General features: G+C 38.1%; 1 protein-coding gene across 2 annotated transcripts in view; it reads right to left on the bottom strand.

Moving 5' to 3' along the window:
- LOC129370364 (potassium voltage-gated channel subfamily D member 3-like) overlaps positions 1-16,030 on the bottom strand; it is a 103,311-nt gene extending 87,281 nt beyond the window's left edge. For both annotated transcript variants that reach the window (XM_055046321.1, XM_055046322.1), the window contains exons 1-3: positions 15,951-16,030; positions 15,735-15,839; positions 13,792-14,971 (exon numbers count right to left, since the gene is read on the bottom strand). In XM_055046321.1, coding sequence (XP_054902296.1) covers positions 13,792-14,894 — 1,103 coding nt within the window. In that variant the 5' untranslated portion in view covers positions 14,895-14,971; positions 15,735-15,839; positions 15,951-16,030. The remainder of the gene's footprint in view (positions 1-13,791; positions 14,972-15,734; positions 15,840-15,950) is intronic.
- Between the last annotated feature and the right edge of the window lie 425 nt (positions 16,031-16,455).

Here is a 16,455-nt window from a genome sequence, read left to right as displayed (position 1 = left end):
CATCCATCCATCCATCCATCCATCCATCCATCCATCCATCCATCCATCCATCCATCCATCCATCCATCCATCCATCCATCCATCCATCCATCCATCCATCCAATCCATCCATCCATCCATCCATCCATCCATCCATCCATCCATCCATCCATCCATCCATCCATCCATCATCCATCCCATCCATCCATCCATCCATCCATCCATCCATCCATCCATCCATCCATCCATCCATCCATTTTCTAACACCTTTGTCCCAGTGGGGTCAGGAGGGGTACTGGTGTCTCCAGCAAGATGTAGATATATAGACAGTATCTTCACTCTGGACACTTGCAATACATCAATTTCTCAAAAGTACATCTGTGTGATTTCTCCATAGTCCAGTTACAGTACCTCATATTTCTCTTTTTATTTTCAATGGTGTAAGAAGACTCGATGCCAAAGAAAAATAGTGCTACCATATATCTCACTATATATCTGACACTGTAGCAAAACTGTTTGACCACCATATAAATCAGTTTGTCACATTATATTTTGGACATGTAAATAAATCCCACTTTTATGACAATTTGTATGTAATTTTTCTGTCCATTTCTTATTGTAATCAACAATGGCTGTGATATACCATATTTCATAGGCATATTATTATATTTTGTACAAACACAAAATTTATATTTTTGAACTATAAATGTTTCAAGTTAAAACATATTACCCTTTTATCAAAACTTAATATATGTTTATCTTATCAAATTCTAGGTCATACTTGGATTAAGCCATGTTTACTGGCAGGTTGGGTAAAATTGTAAGAACCATGAATAAATTGAGAAGGAACTTAAAATGCAATAAGCTGGAAGAATAAGTTTGATCTGATTGAGGTGGCAGTATTTCTTGTTGATCAACTGGTGGGCATGTGAAGCTCCACAGATAAAGAAAAAGAAAAAAAACTACACCACCTGAACTGTATTCACGTTGTGCTGTCACACAGAGTACTGTAAAAGATTTAAAGATACATTTAACACTGAGAAAAGGCAAAATTGGCCAGAAATTACCCTAAATTAATGTGGCATCTTGACTCCCAAGACCAACTGAAGCCTTTTAAGTATGTAGAGATGTAGAAACTAATGGTGTTTCTGAACATTGGTTTTAAGTCTTTAGCAGCTCTGATAATACATGATAATGACTGAATATATAACTCAACAAAGAGAAGAGGATAAAAAATAGCTCTTAGTTTAGGACTCAGAAACGGCAGTACTTGCATTTCATGTGATTGCATCATGTAGCCATTTACAAATGTATATCCTTTTCATGCCACTTGAGACTGAATGTCATGAACCCATTTCCTGAAAATTGTATGACCAGTATCTGTTTTTTATTGCATATTCTTTGTACAGCGTACTGCTTTTCAGCAGAACAGAAGTCATTTGTTCACTCTACATGTGTTCAGTTGTCCCCCACAGACAGGATTTTAGGGAATTATTTTTGGATTCCACATTAGGGTTGCAGACGACCTCCCCCCACCGCCAAAGAACCTAATTGATTTCTGTATTAAGTATAATACTCTTTCATTCCCCACAGTAGGTTAAGGACACATCTCAGAAATTATTTCGCACGAATGAGACAGCTAGGTGGACTTCTGAGCTCTTGAACAAGTTATTTATGCAGCTTTAATTCAATCTTAATGAGATTAAAACTTTATGCTGACTGTCTCGTGTGAAGTGAAGCCGGTGAAAATCCTTTTATTGAGCTGCAGTGGACCATGGCCTTGCTACTCCCTGAGCATGGAAGTAGAAGTTGGGTCATGTGTACAAGTCGGGAGTTTGAAAATTGAATTAATATTACCACCAGTCAACCTTTGAAGGGCTTACTGAAATCTGCTAATGGTTTTAGTCCATTACTTGACTTTTATGCTCTTCCCAGCGCTTGGTGTTTTCAGATGGCACATAGCAGGTTTAATCCCTCTGCATGGGTAATCCCCCAAAGACATCTGCATAAAAGAGAAAAGTTGATTCCTAGCTTTGGGAAGGACATATCCTGCATCCTCATATAAGTATGGTGAAGCACACCAGAGGTCAAGCAAAATTTTTGACCATCAAATGAAAAGAACACTTTTTTTTTATTAAACTGACCTAAATCAAATGTCACGACATAAAATCCTGTCAGATTATCTTCCATGAAGACATCCCCCCCCCAACACACACGCACACTTTCACAAAGGCACACGTTCACTAAAGGGGGGGGGAGAACTAGCAGGACAAGCACTAATCCGCACAGATTTAGTGTAGCAGAACAATTGCTTTTGTCACCCTGGATAATCAGCCCAGAGTACAGTTTATAAATTACAGTACATCCACTAAAAAAACAAACGGGGAGACGGTGAGCGTGCAAGTGAGAACAAATGTGTACCCTGCAAGTGCATGAGTGAGAGAGCATAAAAATGGAATAATGATGTCAACATGTTAAAAAGCCCGTCTGCAAGCCTCAGAAAATTACTCCGTCTCATTCAGAAACGGTTTGTCACACACTCTGCAGGGAAATAAGGGGTAATTTCTTTCTCTAACTTGGCCTACATATATAGATAAGTATCATTCACATTCCCTTCAGCCTCTATTATCCAGACAGTAATGAGCGTGTCTGCCCAGTGGACACAATAAGGCCTAATCCATGATTGTTTACATTTGGGTGTTTGCTCAAAGCAAGCTAAATCAAGGGCCACTCCAGTAAAATGACAACAACAATACTCTACTAAGTGAGGATGTAACTGTCCTTGTGTATCAACCCTTATTTATGCAATTCAGTGTTTTGCTAACTAAAGAAGCAGTTAGCATTTATTCTACTTTTTCACAACATTGGGAAAATATGCTTCTGGGAAAAGCTCACTTTGCTTTAGCATCTCACCCATGTCATTAAAATCAGAGATCTAGAACAGCAAAAATCAATTTAATTGCTGTAATACATTACTGACATGAAGAGCATGAATATATGTCTAGGGCTGAGTCTCAGCTGTCAGCTGAATGTGAATATTTCTTTAAGTGATTAAAGGAAGAAAAGCCATTCCAGTTTATATTCTTGGCTGCATAAACAATTTGCATTTTATTTAAAGATATTCTGTGTTAAACCAATTTAATGACCATGACTGAGCTATCCCCTCTGGGGAATACACACTGTTGTTACAGTTATGCTAACCAAACTAAGAGGTATTATTTCAGAACAAAAAACCAAAACATAAAATACCAACTCCATCAGAATTTTGTCTTTATTTGAAAGTAATGGTGCAACTTTTACAGTGACTGCTCTTTCACTTCCGTAAATTGGTGTTGACCTTGCTCCTTGTACTCATAAATAATGAGCCCTTGTAGCAGAATGACTAGAAAAAAAAATGCAATGCTATTAAAGGATCTTTTTTTCTTTTTGCCACAGCTCTTAAAGAGAAATCACAACTTGCTGGAATCGGTATGAGCAGTAAAAAACAGATATTAGAAATTGGTCTGAAGTCTATTATTTCAGCTCCGATCTCTGTCACAAACTAAAGTAGAAATATCACAGAAAAGAATTATAAATCTTATCATGGGATTTTCTGTGGGGAGGAGTCATCAGCTGAAGAATACCACCACACACTGGAAACTGATAATCAACAGCTCATTATGGGACTCCTTGCTGAGAGCCTGCTGGTAATTGAGATGGACACGACGCGAGTGTAGTCGGCTTGGAGGGATCATAGATGAAGGAAATCAACTGCCAGGAACTAAAAGGCAGGTTTGGGATAATGGGGGTGGGGTCAGTTTCAAAGACACAGAGCATTCTTTCTTCTTTTAATCCAATCACTCCATTAACTCTAGCCCAGTTAAACAGGATTAAGCAGGGGAAAATTAATTGTAATGTTTGCATGCATGGCACAGTAGACATAAAAAAAAAAAAACAATTGTACATGTATGAAAGAGCTTTAAGAGAAACTCTCATGATAGATTATCTTTCACATTCTCATCAAACCCATTCCTTTTGGTTGACAGGTGGCCAGGTAAATGCATTGTACACAAGCTTGAAATGCTTGGCAGTCAAAACAATTGGGCAAACATCCAGATCTATTGATGAAAAATAGGTCCATTATAGTCCACAACCTATTGCACTGTTGTTGTTTTTTTTAGATAAGATTACTGTTCTTATGTGTTAGTTCTAACTTTCATTTTAAATATTTGAAAATATTATTTTTTACTGCTGCCACTGTAAAAAAAAATCATTAAAGAAATCATTTATTAGGGACAAGAATAAGCTCACAGTGTTTGCTAACAGAGACAGTAATTAAAACCCATTCTGAATTTTAAACTAATTTCGATATCCAATAGAAAAATTGATTCATCATTATTATTTCTGTGATTACAGAGCAAGGCGACTTAAAAATCTACAACTAAATTCAATTTGTTTACATTTTCTAACCAAAATATTTCCCAGTTTTATTGAGCCAATTAATTTACACGTTGCCTCAACCCAATTTATTACTGTCACTGCTTTACTCGCCCCATTTGCTGCTTCAGACTGGGACAATTCTGTTTGAAACCCAGTTTTGCACATTTCTACACAAGTACTTAGGATTTCTTTTCAGATTCCTGCTCGCTCACCTACAGGAATGCTGTAAACTCACTGATGGAAAATCAACAGAAGTCAAACATCAACAGCACCTATGGAAGAGCCAGGTGAAAGAAAGCTCCACAAGAAAGCCATGTATATTTGTCCCAGCATGCATCCTCTCAATAACTTAATGACAGAAGATGGTGCTCAACATGGACGTACGCAATCTTTTATATTTACTCCATAAAGCCAAAAAACAAAAAAATAAAAAAATACAGTATTTCTTTTTATAATAAACCAATTTTATTTTTTTCTTTCTGGATACAAAGCAGATCGGTTTATGCTTAAAGTGCTCTTAGAAAAGCATCAGGCTCACAGCGTCAGAGATCATTCACCATATCTAACTATGAGTATTACATGTTTTTTTTACCACATAGTCCAGCTTCATTTTTGTACCTGACCCAAATAAAAGGGTTTGTTTCCCAATTTTAATCCTAACAGATTAAAATATACAACACCCTGCACAGGTTCAGCATTGTTTTTCAAACTGTAGCTGTTTATGATTGTGATGATAGTATGGAAAAGGCTTCCGAAACAATAATGGTCGTTATGAAGACTTGGTGATCCCAGGATGCCACTTTTCCTTCATAGACTCTCATTTAGCCTTGTTTGTCACAGTTATAACTTATTATAAATTTTTACTTCTTGCCCAAGCTATGGTTACTGGAAAGTATTTTCTTGTAGCCATTTCTTAATTCTTGAAGACCATCAAGAGAAAGCTCAGTTGTCTTTTTGACTTTTAGGAGATACTTCAAAATAAAGTCTCATATGATATTCATATGAGAAATGGAAAGCAATGCATTACTAATTCCCAGATACTCTGATCCAGTAAAGGTATAAATTAAAACTGCTTCATTTCAATTTAATTTATGGAAGTTGTGATGAGCAAATAAAGATTGCACCAGAGACTGTGCAATATAAAATAAATAAACAAATGAAAATGTTTTCCATCTTGTGTTTTTTTTTATTTTTTTTATAATTATTAAAAGTACATAAATTAACAGCTTGGATTTTTTAAAGTGAGATTAAACTACTGTCTTTTTTAACCTTTATTAAGAGTTGTTTGTAAGTGCAGAGAGAGCTGAATGAATAAACTTAAATTTTGCAAACTAGCTCAGTGAAAAGAGAAGACAAACACAAGCTGTCAGGTGACTGAAATATCTTTCAGATACCAAGAACAAAATGTTCCCAGACAACAGTTAAATGAAGGTTATCACACAAATTCAGGAACAATTTTTTTTTCTTTATTTATCCAGTTTATTTCTCTTTCCTTGAGACACTTAAGGCCATCAGACAAATTGACTTGAGATCTCGTAAGGCCATGTGTTATATCAGCACTGGCAGCAGTGGATTTACACCTAAACATGGAGATAAATACAGTATCACAACTACCCACTGCTTTGACTTCCACTGTACCCACAGTGGGTAGTTGTTTTGCCTTTTGGAAAGTTGTGGATTTAATTTGAGCCTCCATGATGAGCTGCCCCTGGCCAAGGCACTTAGCTCCAAGTTTCCTGGCAATCTTCGTATCGGTGTATGACTATGTTAGAGTGTGAATGGGTGATTGAGGCTAAAGCACTGAGTGTTCCTTAACAATGGACTTTAAACATTATAGCATTGGAACACAGTCTCATGCACAGAGCAGCAATTGCAAGTTCATATTGGAAGTGTGACGCGTACTAATGTTCATTTCCTTCACACTGCCTAGATTTTCTTATCGTGATAAGTACCTGTTTTTACTGAAGGAGCTCCATCACACACAAACCTGCTCTTTAGTTTGATGTGAAAGAAAGCATTACTTAACGTAAAGAAACTTTCCTTACAGCTATTTAAACTGAAATTAGTGTTGATCAACGTGCTTTGACTTCCATCTGTTTTTGACTAAAAATCACAGCTTGAGGTGCAGAATAGTAACTTGTTCTATATAATGGTGCCAGGTTAACATTGCTGTGAATGCAAATGTCGCCTCAAGTATTTCCATTTATCTTCCCCTGGAATAAATCCCTTGGAAACCCTGTAATGATCACTTTTTTCCTCTTAATGAATAATTAATTTTTTCTTAAATTAATCTTGATTTAATTAAGAAATTAAAAGATACTTGTGGGGGTGGAGGAGTTGATTTGATTCAGCATATGGATGCTGAAGTGCACTGAATATACAAGGAAGAGGTTTTTAATGCTGAACTGCATATCAAATCAAATGTATGTTCTCATTTCTTACATGTACCAAAGACATAGGATTATAAATCATTCCTACACCAAACCCCTGTGGCGTGTGCATATTTTGCACTAATGATCTCCTCCCCATTTATCAAACTCCAAACAACTCGGTGGACATAGCGTCAGGTTACCACTAATTTTGACCTTGAAAGGAAAAGGCTACAAACAGATAACTGCTTTCATAAATCCAGGACAATGTGTCAGCGACATCACAATAAGTCATAATCTCATCACCCATTCTAATTAATAGCCCTAACAACAGCTGTCTCACATTTCTCTCACTGCTGCACAAATCTATACTCGCTCGTTTCAATTTGTCATTATTTTCCACAAGCTGCTGCCTCGAACATACTGTAAATGCTCTACGAATTTAATGGCAAAGACTCATCAAAGAGGGCGGAAACTAATGACTGGATGAATATAAATGAGCTTTTCAACAAGGAAATACAGTCATGTTTGTTGCATCACAAGGAGACATACCAGATATGATATGCACATAAAACCTGTGCACCAGTCAACAATAACGTGTGCAGGAGGCTTTGTGTGGTTGTCAAGGAGACACCGAGCTGCACATTGATCCTCAAGGCTTAGTGATCAAAAAAGGAGCTGGCTTCTGATAAGCATATTAAATCACATACAGGCATAGCTACAGTAATGACTACAACACAACCAAACACGCCAGCTCTTATCGAGATCTCACTGCCTGAAGCAGCCTAATTGGTCCACAAAAATTAGTAAGAAAAAACATTTGGCATAGTCTTATTTTTGTCCTTTTCATAGTCACAGTTGTACTCTATGTTTTACACACAGGTATTTTAGAAATCTGCAGAAGAAAATAAATCAAATTATAGTAAATTGATGATTCACAACAAGGTCAATTCAGACACACAGCTTTACCCTGTGTGTCTGACACCTCAAAGACATTTCTTCCTTGTGTGGTATCATGGAGAAATAAAATAAAACGCACTTGGACATTAACATGTATGGTTCAACCCTGAAATATATTTCTGGACTTCCAAAGGTAAAATTACATACAGTGAGGAGGAAGCCATTATAGCATAAAGAAATATTACAGATTACAAATTAAACTGAGAAACAAAGATCTTTTTGCATGTATGTACTATTTTCTGATGGAACTGAAATTGAAGTATTTGGCCATAATAACCATCAATACAGTTTAGAAGGAAAAATAAGCAAAATAAGCACAGTGACCCAAGAAATAAGACCACCTAATTCTATTTCAAAAGACAACAAAATAAATTACTTGGAGTGTTCATATCAAATCCTTGGTTTCAATTTAAGTAAAAAAAAAAACAAAACTAGATTTAAAGCTGAAAAGCTGCATATGAACAAAGAAAGCCTCGATTATTCCAGTTCTGTGAGAAGAAATGGATCAAAATTCAAAGTTTATATAGCTATGTGTATAAAATGCAAAAGTAGAACTACTAAATGTTACTGGAATTAATCTTAAGACATGTTTTTCAAATCCACAGCATCAATAAGGAACCACCGTTATTCTTTTTCCTATCTTGTCAGCTGAATTTATAGATAGAAGGCCTTTTGTGGAAATGATAGCTTTAGTTTATCTGCAGTCTTTCTTTCTGTACACAATCATGTTTTGGTGTAATATATACGCGCAGAAAGAGGGAGCAGATGTGACCCTGTTGTCTGGGAAAGGAAAAGCGACTGAATCAAGATGTTTTCCAAAAATTTGTGATCCGATTTTACATTGCAAATAAAATCCATAATCTATAATCCTAACTGACCCAAAAGGAATAAAAAAAGGGAAAAGGTTATTTCTCTTGGTATGCAGTGGATTACCACATGCACACTTCAGCTGTATTTTCCTGGATTATGGTTCTAGTCATCTTAAAACTAACAATCGTAAAAGCTCCCTGAGCCAATAATGAAACAAACATCATCTTCAGAAATTTGATTTTGACAAGTCTTCTGTGCATCATCATCACAGAGGAGCTCAAGTGAACAACAGCGTAAAACAGCAATGCTCATCGCAGGTTTTGTTGGCGGAGACGTGCTCTTTAGCACAGATTATAAGATTACATTAAAGCCAATACAAAGGTACAGAACTTGATCAGCTTCTCATAAATGATCGAGGCCCTTGACAAAAGCATACTGTGAAACCAGATGAGTGAAAGGTCAGGCTGGTGTCTCACAAATCTGAAAGTACTTAGTATCTTAAGGTGCAAATTTGTTATATTGTGTTATGAGAATTAAATACACACAGAGCGGATAAGAAGACACACATTCACACCTTTTCTGCTGTGTAAATCCGTACTTGTCACTTTGAGTATCAGATAAACTATTCACGTACTTGCAAAATGCAAAATGCTTAATATCAAAAAAATTAGGCAGGATGGAGAATTTTTACCACAGTTATCACTTTTCCTGCCAGAAATGTAAACAGCCTCAGGCACAATGAATATAATAGATTTTAGTCACTCATCAAAATGCTGATTAGCTTTTTGTCTAGGCTATTTCTGCACATTATTCTTATTTAGTAGTAGAAAATTATTTTATTTTTTTCAATGTGTTAAATTTAAAAGTCAGACGTTTACCTGACAAAACCAGGTTTAGACACAAATACTTCTTAAAGAGGCAGAATGTTTATCCTTCACTATTAAGCACTATTGTTAAGAATAAATGGTCCTTTGAATGAAAGTTTGCTTGAGGGAGCTTTTTGTATGAGCTCTAGGGTAGCCTATAATTAACTTTTTTGGTAATTAAGGCAGTGGTTTTATTTTACAAACCTGCTGGTTTCACTGTAAAAAAATAAAAAATAAAAAAAATAAACAAAAGCAAAAGGTGGTGATGCTGGGGGATGCAGGGATTCCCAGAAACAGATAGCCAACGTAAAAAAGGTGAAGACATAAAAAATAATTAGTTTCCCCAAAGTCAAACAGCTAGTCAATTAGGCAACCTTATTTGGTTGTCAATGACTCTTGATTATCATAACCATTTCAGTGACAGAACGTGTTGCTGGACGTTAGTAAACTTTGTTCAACTTATTAGGGAAAACCAAGTAATAGACTAAACAATTTGATGATCCTGTCAGATGCTCCAGAGATTCACAATATCATTAGGGCATAGGCTTTCTCATAACCTCCATAATATGATAAAATACATACTTGAAAGCAGTAAAAAGAAAAAAAAATTGGATCTTCAGAAAAAGTGCAGCTAAAGAGATTTAGAGAAACAGCCATGGGATTCTGTCTTTTAACTAGATAATGCAAATTCATTTTCCTTCATGGGGGAAATGTGTTTCTCAAGAGGTGCAGTTGGTAAAGGAATCAGATAAGACAAAGATACTATGGGAGTATCTAACTCTTCCATGACTCAATTAGCATTCTGATGAGCATGATGCCATTTTGAAAGAGAGTGAGGTAATTCCAGGCATGAGGCATTCAAATGAGTCTGAGTCATTGCTGGAGTGAAAATACATATTGTCTCTGATTAAAACCGCTGAATGGTTTTATAAAACCATTCTCTGAAATATTCTATAACCGTATTATGAACATATTGGTTTTCTGTCTGAACTTGGATAATATTTTAGCAATGTGAGGCCATAAAGCTTTAATAACTCTAGCAGAGCACCTCTAGGAGATGATAGATATTCACATCATAGTTGTGCAACCAAGAAATCTGCAGGAAAATATGTGTTGCCATCATGCCAGTCTGGACCAAAATTACACCTTGTTGAATCTATGCCAGGATGAATTATTAGAATTTCAATAGAAAAAGCAGGCCAGCCAAGAACCCAGAATGTGTTTAAGAAAGGCTAGATAAACACAAACTAACAAAAGACTTCAGTAAATATATCAACATTATACAAACTGAGCAAAAAGACAAAATTTAATTTTCTCGATTGCATGGTGTTTTCTCAAAAGAACAGAGGTTTTCTGTATAGTCATTTGTCCATTTTGGTAATGGTCACTAGCTTTTCAGATCATAATTCTACAATCAGTACTTAAATACATATCACATCACAGAAGCTGATATGAAGAGATAACAAACAGTGTGTAGGTCAATAACCTATTCATGGTTGCAGAACTAAAGGGAACGTGGCTAACAACTTGTAGCATTCACCTGAGCGGCATTTATAAGAAATGTCAGGTATTTCCACCCTATCTAAATAAAACCTGTTACGGTCCTAATACTGGCTGTCCAAATGCCCTTTAAATGATGCACTTTAAATAAAACTTGTTATTGTCCATTCTTAAGAAGTAATCTCCAGCTGCTGATTAATGTCTTGCTCAGATGAGATGGAGACCAGAAGATCCTGCAGTGTTTTTGTTCTGCATAGACATCTAGAAATAACAGCGCAGAAAGTCACCCTTGTTCCTCAATTCTGCATCACTCCTAAAGCTCTCTTTTGTTATCAATTTGTGGCTTCAATTTTTTACTTCCTCTCAAGGTAGATCAAGCATGTATGGACGGATAGATTTTGACTCCCAGTCTATGTAAAGACATTTTAGTTGATGAAATTAAAGTATGTTCTTTACAGTTGTTGGTGCCTTGCAGAGTACTCTTTTTTTTTTCTCCTACAGAAAGTGCTCCTGGCTCAGTGCTCTATTTAGTTGTGCTTGTATCCGAAAAGAGGCACTGATAGAGCTATTCTGTCAGAATTAATTTCAGGAATAGCTTTGTCCCAGACCTGACAAATGACCAGTCACACTGATCCCAGTTCAGTGTGGAGTTTCTTTCTAGTGTAGAAGAAGTGGGTTTTCTCCACTGTCAGCACATCGCTGAATTTTAAGTAGCGTTGCAAAGTCAACAAGATACAGATACAATCTGATCCACTTCATTAAGCATAACTGTTTACCAGCTGTAATTATTTAATCAACTCCATCTGTCTGCATGGCATTACAATTTTAATCAAATCAAACTGTATCACTTTTATCATTGAGTTGCTTTGGAATAACTTGAATTAAATGGGACTGCATAAGTATGTATCAACTGAACCCATTTGTCTTATAAAGTAAATTGAAGTGAAATTAGTTGTGAACTGGGACTTAACAATTCAGTTGAATTTAACTGACCTTTAATACAAATAGTAAGACACAAGTTTGAGGCCTAGGAACCAAAATAGTGTTGTGTGTTTTTGTGCCATTACCAAAGATACATTTCCAGTTTATGTAAGTTCAATGGACAATAAAGGAGTCTAAAGTCTAAAGTTAAGTACAACACTGTTTGAGGGAACTGGCTTTCACCGTAGCTAGAAGAGTATGAGTCTTTCCTGACACCTTTTTGCGGAGGGGCGTAAAAAAAGTATTTACAAGATCTTTGAAAAACTAACATAACCTAAGAAGAAAACATTTGTGTTTATGCATACCTAAACAAACAAACACCTATTTTCTCTGAATGTGTTTGTGCTGGTTCCATGCATTTATGACGTCACCTGTATGCAGAACGCAAAATGTCAGGAAGGTTTACATTAGTCAGCAGATCCAGTGGACCACCTCATTAGTCACTCTGACACCCTCTTCTGGCCCTGGCTTTATTGATGAGACCAAGCTCAACAGCTACCCCTCTCTTAACACACACAAACACAGACGCTGATCCTCCTCTGAAAGCAACAGGAGACTGATTCAGCAGCTCAGGTGGAGAGGCCAGCACTGTGGCTGTGTATGGGCTAGGAGCTGCTGCGTGTCCAGAAAATTAACATCCAACAGAGCAGAAAATGTCTACGGTTTAACAAATGTTTGTTTGCAGGTGGAGTGCACAGGCAATCCAGAAACAAACATGTCCACAACAACAGATTTGTGCAGGTTGTGAATGGCAGGGCATGGTCATAGGGTTCCAAGTGTGTCACAGCAATGAGCTCAGAGCCGTTTATGGCCTCAATGACTCTGACATTTAGCAGGATGCTGCAATTTATCAGCTTCTCAGTCTGACTCATGCGCAAAAAACATACACACAAAGTCATTGAAAGCATCAGGCCCAATAGTGCTACATCCCATAACTTTGTTTGTGTGCATTGTTAAATGAATGCATGTTTGAGTCGATGCACTTATAAAAAGAGCTTGCTGAATTTTATGATGAAAACTAATCAGTGCATCATAACTGCTCAGAATCTTCTTTCTGTAGCAGTCAATTAATGACAATTTACAGTTTTTAAACAGGATACAATAACAATCTGAATGCCGCATATTGATCAATCATTAACTTAGTAAATGGCAGCCTTTCTGCTTTTTAAAATCTGTTAGTACTAATAATCCTAATTGTTGGTGATATTTGCAAATGAGCAAATATTTGATTCATTTTGAATAAAGCGCATTTACGTCCTTCACATTTATAGCCTTAACCTCAAGGCACTTTATCGCCATCCAACAAAGAGTAAGTCTATTTGCGGGAAGTAGTTGAAGTAAGTAGGAGTGCTCTCCACATGCAGAGTCACTGTTTCAGTTGATTCTGGAAGTGTATTACTGCTAACCACAAGGGCAGTTAGAGACAGCACTAATGCCATAATCTGTTTCTCCATCGCCTCTCTAATGTTTTGTTTCACTAAGGCGCTTTCAACTTCCTCTTTTTCTCCACATTTCTCCATGTTCTTTTTCTCAGTGATGTTTTGAAGTCTGAGCAGTGGCACAGTCATTACTGGAAGAGAATATCTTGATGGGTGCTCTTCCCAGAAGAGTAGTCACGAATAAAAAAAAGATTTACAGAGAAAACAGTGCTATTTTTCTGCAGTCATAATATGAAAAGTTTAGAAGAGATACTTTGGACTGAGTGGACCTGCTTTCAGAAGAGCTTGCAGGTTTTAAGTCCACAGAATCAGACGTTTCAAGTTAAGCTGTAATCAAACATTTACCCACACAGCTAAAAATAGAAATGGATCCATTTCCAGATTCATTTGCCGAGTCTCAGAAACATGCATACATGCACACACACACACAGCAAATCACAACCAGATAAAAGACATGTGTGCTCTTACCCGAGCGTTGTCATAGTAACGATGGTGTACCAAAAGGAGGCTGGGATGCTGGTGAATTTGCTGGAGGTTGAACCCTTCTCTGCGTAGAACATGACAGTGGCAAAGATAATTATGGCCATGGTGAGGGAGAAGAGCAGAAACCCCAGCTCCGAGGCACAGCTCTTCAGCGTGTAGCCCAGGATGCGCAGGCCCTGCGAGTGACGGGAGAACTTAAAGATACGGAACACTCGGAAAACCCGCAGCGTCACGAAAGCCCCGCTCACGTCCTCATTGTCAGTCATCACCAGTCCGATGTAATAGGGTAGGATGGCCACCACATCGATGATGCTCATGACAGATCTCATGAAGCGGTAGCGGTTCGGCGCAGCGAACAGGCGCATCAGGTACTCCACCGTGAAGATCATCACGCAGGCAGTGTCCATGCAGAAAAAGGCCACAGTGTAGCGCTCGCCACATGGCACTTCCTTCATGTTGGGCGCTGAGCCGCAGGGAACTGTCTCTACCACGTTGGTGATGACAGAAACAGCAATGAAGAAACCAGTGACATAGTAGAAGACCAGGGCCATCGTGGAAGTGTGAGGGTTCTCAAATGCACGCCACATGGTTTCCCTGAATGTCATGTTGGGCAACTTGGCATCTTTGTTGTCCTCCTGGTCGTCCATGAGGCGTTCTGCATTCTCTCTCTTCCTGTCCTTGTACTCTTCATAGCAGCAGTCCCCGATGATCTCTGGGACAATGCCAAAGAAAGCTAGCTCCTCATCATAAGAGGAGATGCACTCATATCGTGGATAGTGGAGCTTGCCAGTGCGGTAGAAGTTTAGCACACTGCGGAACACATCAGGGTCACGGTCAAAGAAGTACTCTTTGGTGTCCTCGTTGTAGAAGAACTCCTTCTCCGAGCTGCCGAGCAGCGTGTCCGGATAGCGGTCCAAGGTGTTCCTCCAGGTCTGGAAGCGCCGTCCACTGACATTAAGGACTATGAGCTCGTCCTGCCTCTTGTTCTTTTCAGTGGGGGCGACCGGCATGGGCAAGTTGGCCACAGGCATCCAGCCGATCGCCGCTGCCCGAGCAAACGGAAGCCATGCCGCTACTCCCGCTGCCATGATGGTTTCGGCTCGGGGCGCAGGGGGAAACAGGTCAAACACCTTCACAACCAGCTTGACTTCAGCCTCTTCACCATCTGTGATAAAAACATGGAAGAAGTCGATGAGGGTGGGAATCACTTACTCAAACAACGTTTCAACTGTGATTTGGATATTTTGATATTGAGATATTGCAAAATAAACAAAATCACAAGCTTATTAGGAAAACAAACAACACATACAACATTTTAACAATTTATGTCAATATATATAAGTTATTAAAGGAGTAACAGAAATGACATCCATCAGTAACTAGTTGAGAGCTACATTCTAAGACAGGGTTTTGATTAGCACAGTGGGTTTCAGAGCAGAGACAGATTGCACCTTCAATAAGAATCATCTGCTTTCACTTCAAGGTTATCTTTCTCTCCTCCTTCCTGTGGAGATGCAATAAGAGAGAACCTCCTCAGGTTGTAATTAACTGCATCTCACAGATAAAAGAATCCAGAAGCAAATTAAAATGACTAAATTGGCATCTTTTTTTTTTCTTCGCATCTCTAAAACTTTGACTTTTTTCAGATCAAACAAACCTGTTGAGTTCCAGCTGGAAGAAGTAGAGAGAGAGAGAGAGAGAGTGAGAGAGAGAGAGAGCGCAGGACGCAGCGTAAACCTTGACCGAGCAAACTGTTTAGCGAACATTGAATGAAAGCACGTCGATGTGACGCCCGGAACGTTAGTGATCGGTAAGCCTCGCTTCTGAATCTGCCGGTTGCAACGAGTCAAAGAGACACAGAGAAGATGATGGAGAGAGTAAAATGCCTTCTTGTTGACCGCTTTCGGTCAGTCAGGCTTCAAACTCACCGATTCAAAATTCTCCATCCAAAGAAACACGAGCAGCCTCTCCGAACTGTCAAGTTTCAACCAGATAAGGATTTTCTTTTTTTTTTCCAATTACTGAAAACGAGTCTGGAAAAAAAAAAAGAAGAAAGAAAGACAGTAGAGAAGTTATTAAGCTAAAAGAAGGACGTTTTTACTTAGAAAGAAAGGAAAGCGGAAAAGTGGCGTTGAGCAATTTACCACAGTCGTTTTCTATCAGTTTCCATGATGCGGGAGGAAAAACGAGGAGCGGAGTCCGCCGTGAGGACCGCGGTACCTTGGCTTTTCTGGATGAGTGGTAGGAAGAGACGGAAGAGGAGGAGGAGGAGCGCCCTTCCTCTCTCTCCTCCCATCTCTCTCTCCTCTGTGCGCAGGGTAGGTTTGTAAACCTAACTACAGTTGGTTCAGGAAATACACTGCTCAAAAAAATAAAGGGAACACTCAAATAACACATCCTAGATCTGAATGAATGAAATAAATATGAAAATATTTTCCACCTGTTGTCTATTCCCTTTGCACAACAGCAGGTGATATTGATTGTCAATCAGTGTTGCTTTCTAAGTGGACAGTTTGATTTCAAAGAAGTTTGATTTACTTGGAGTTATATTGTGTTGTTTGAGAGTTCCCTTTATTTTTTTGAGCAGTATATAAGTTGTTTGCTTTTTTTGTTGTTGTCATAATCCTTTGGATATTTCAGCTTTTCTGT

The sequence above is a fragment of the Poeciliopsis prolifica genome, unplaced genomic scaffold (genome assembly GCF_027474105.1).
Source record: "Poeciliopsis prolifica strain line A6 unplaced genomic scaffold, Auburn_PproV2 SCAFFOLD023, whole genome shotgun sequence".
Lineage (NCBI taxonomy): Eukaryota > Metazoa > Chordata > Actinopteri > Cyprinodontiformes > Poeciliidae > Poeciliopsis > Poeciliopsis prolifica.
Note: the sequence above shows the minus strand (reverse complement) of the source record. Positions and strands in the feature narration are given on the sequence as shown.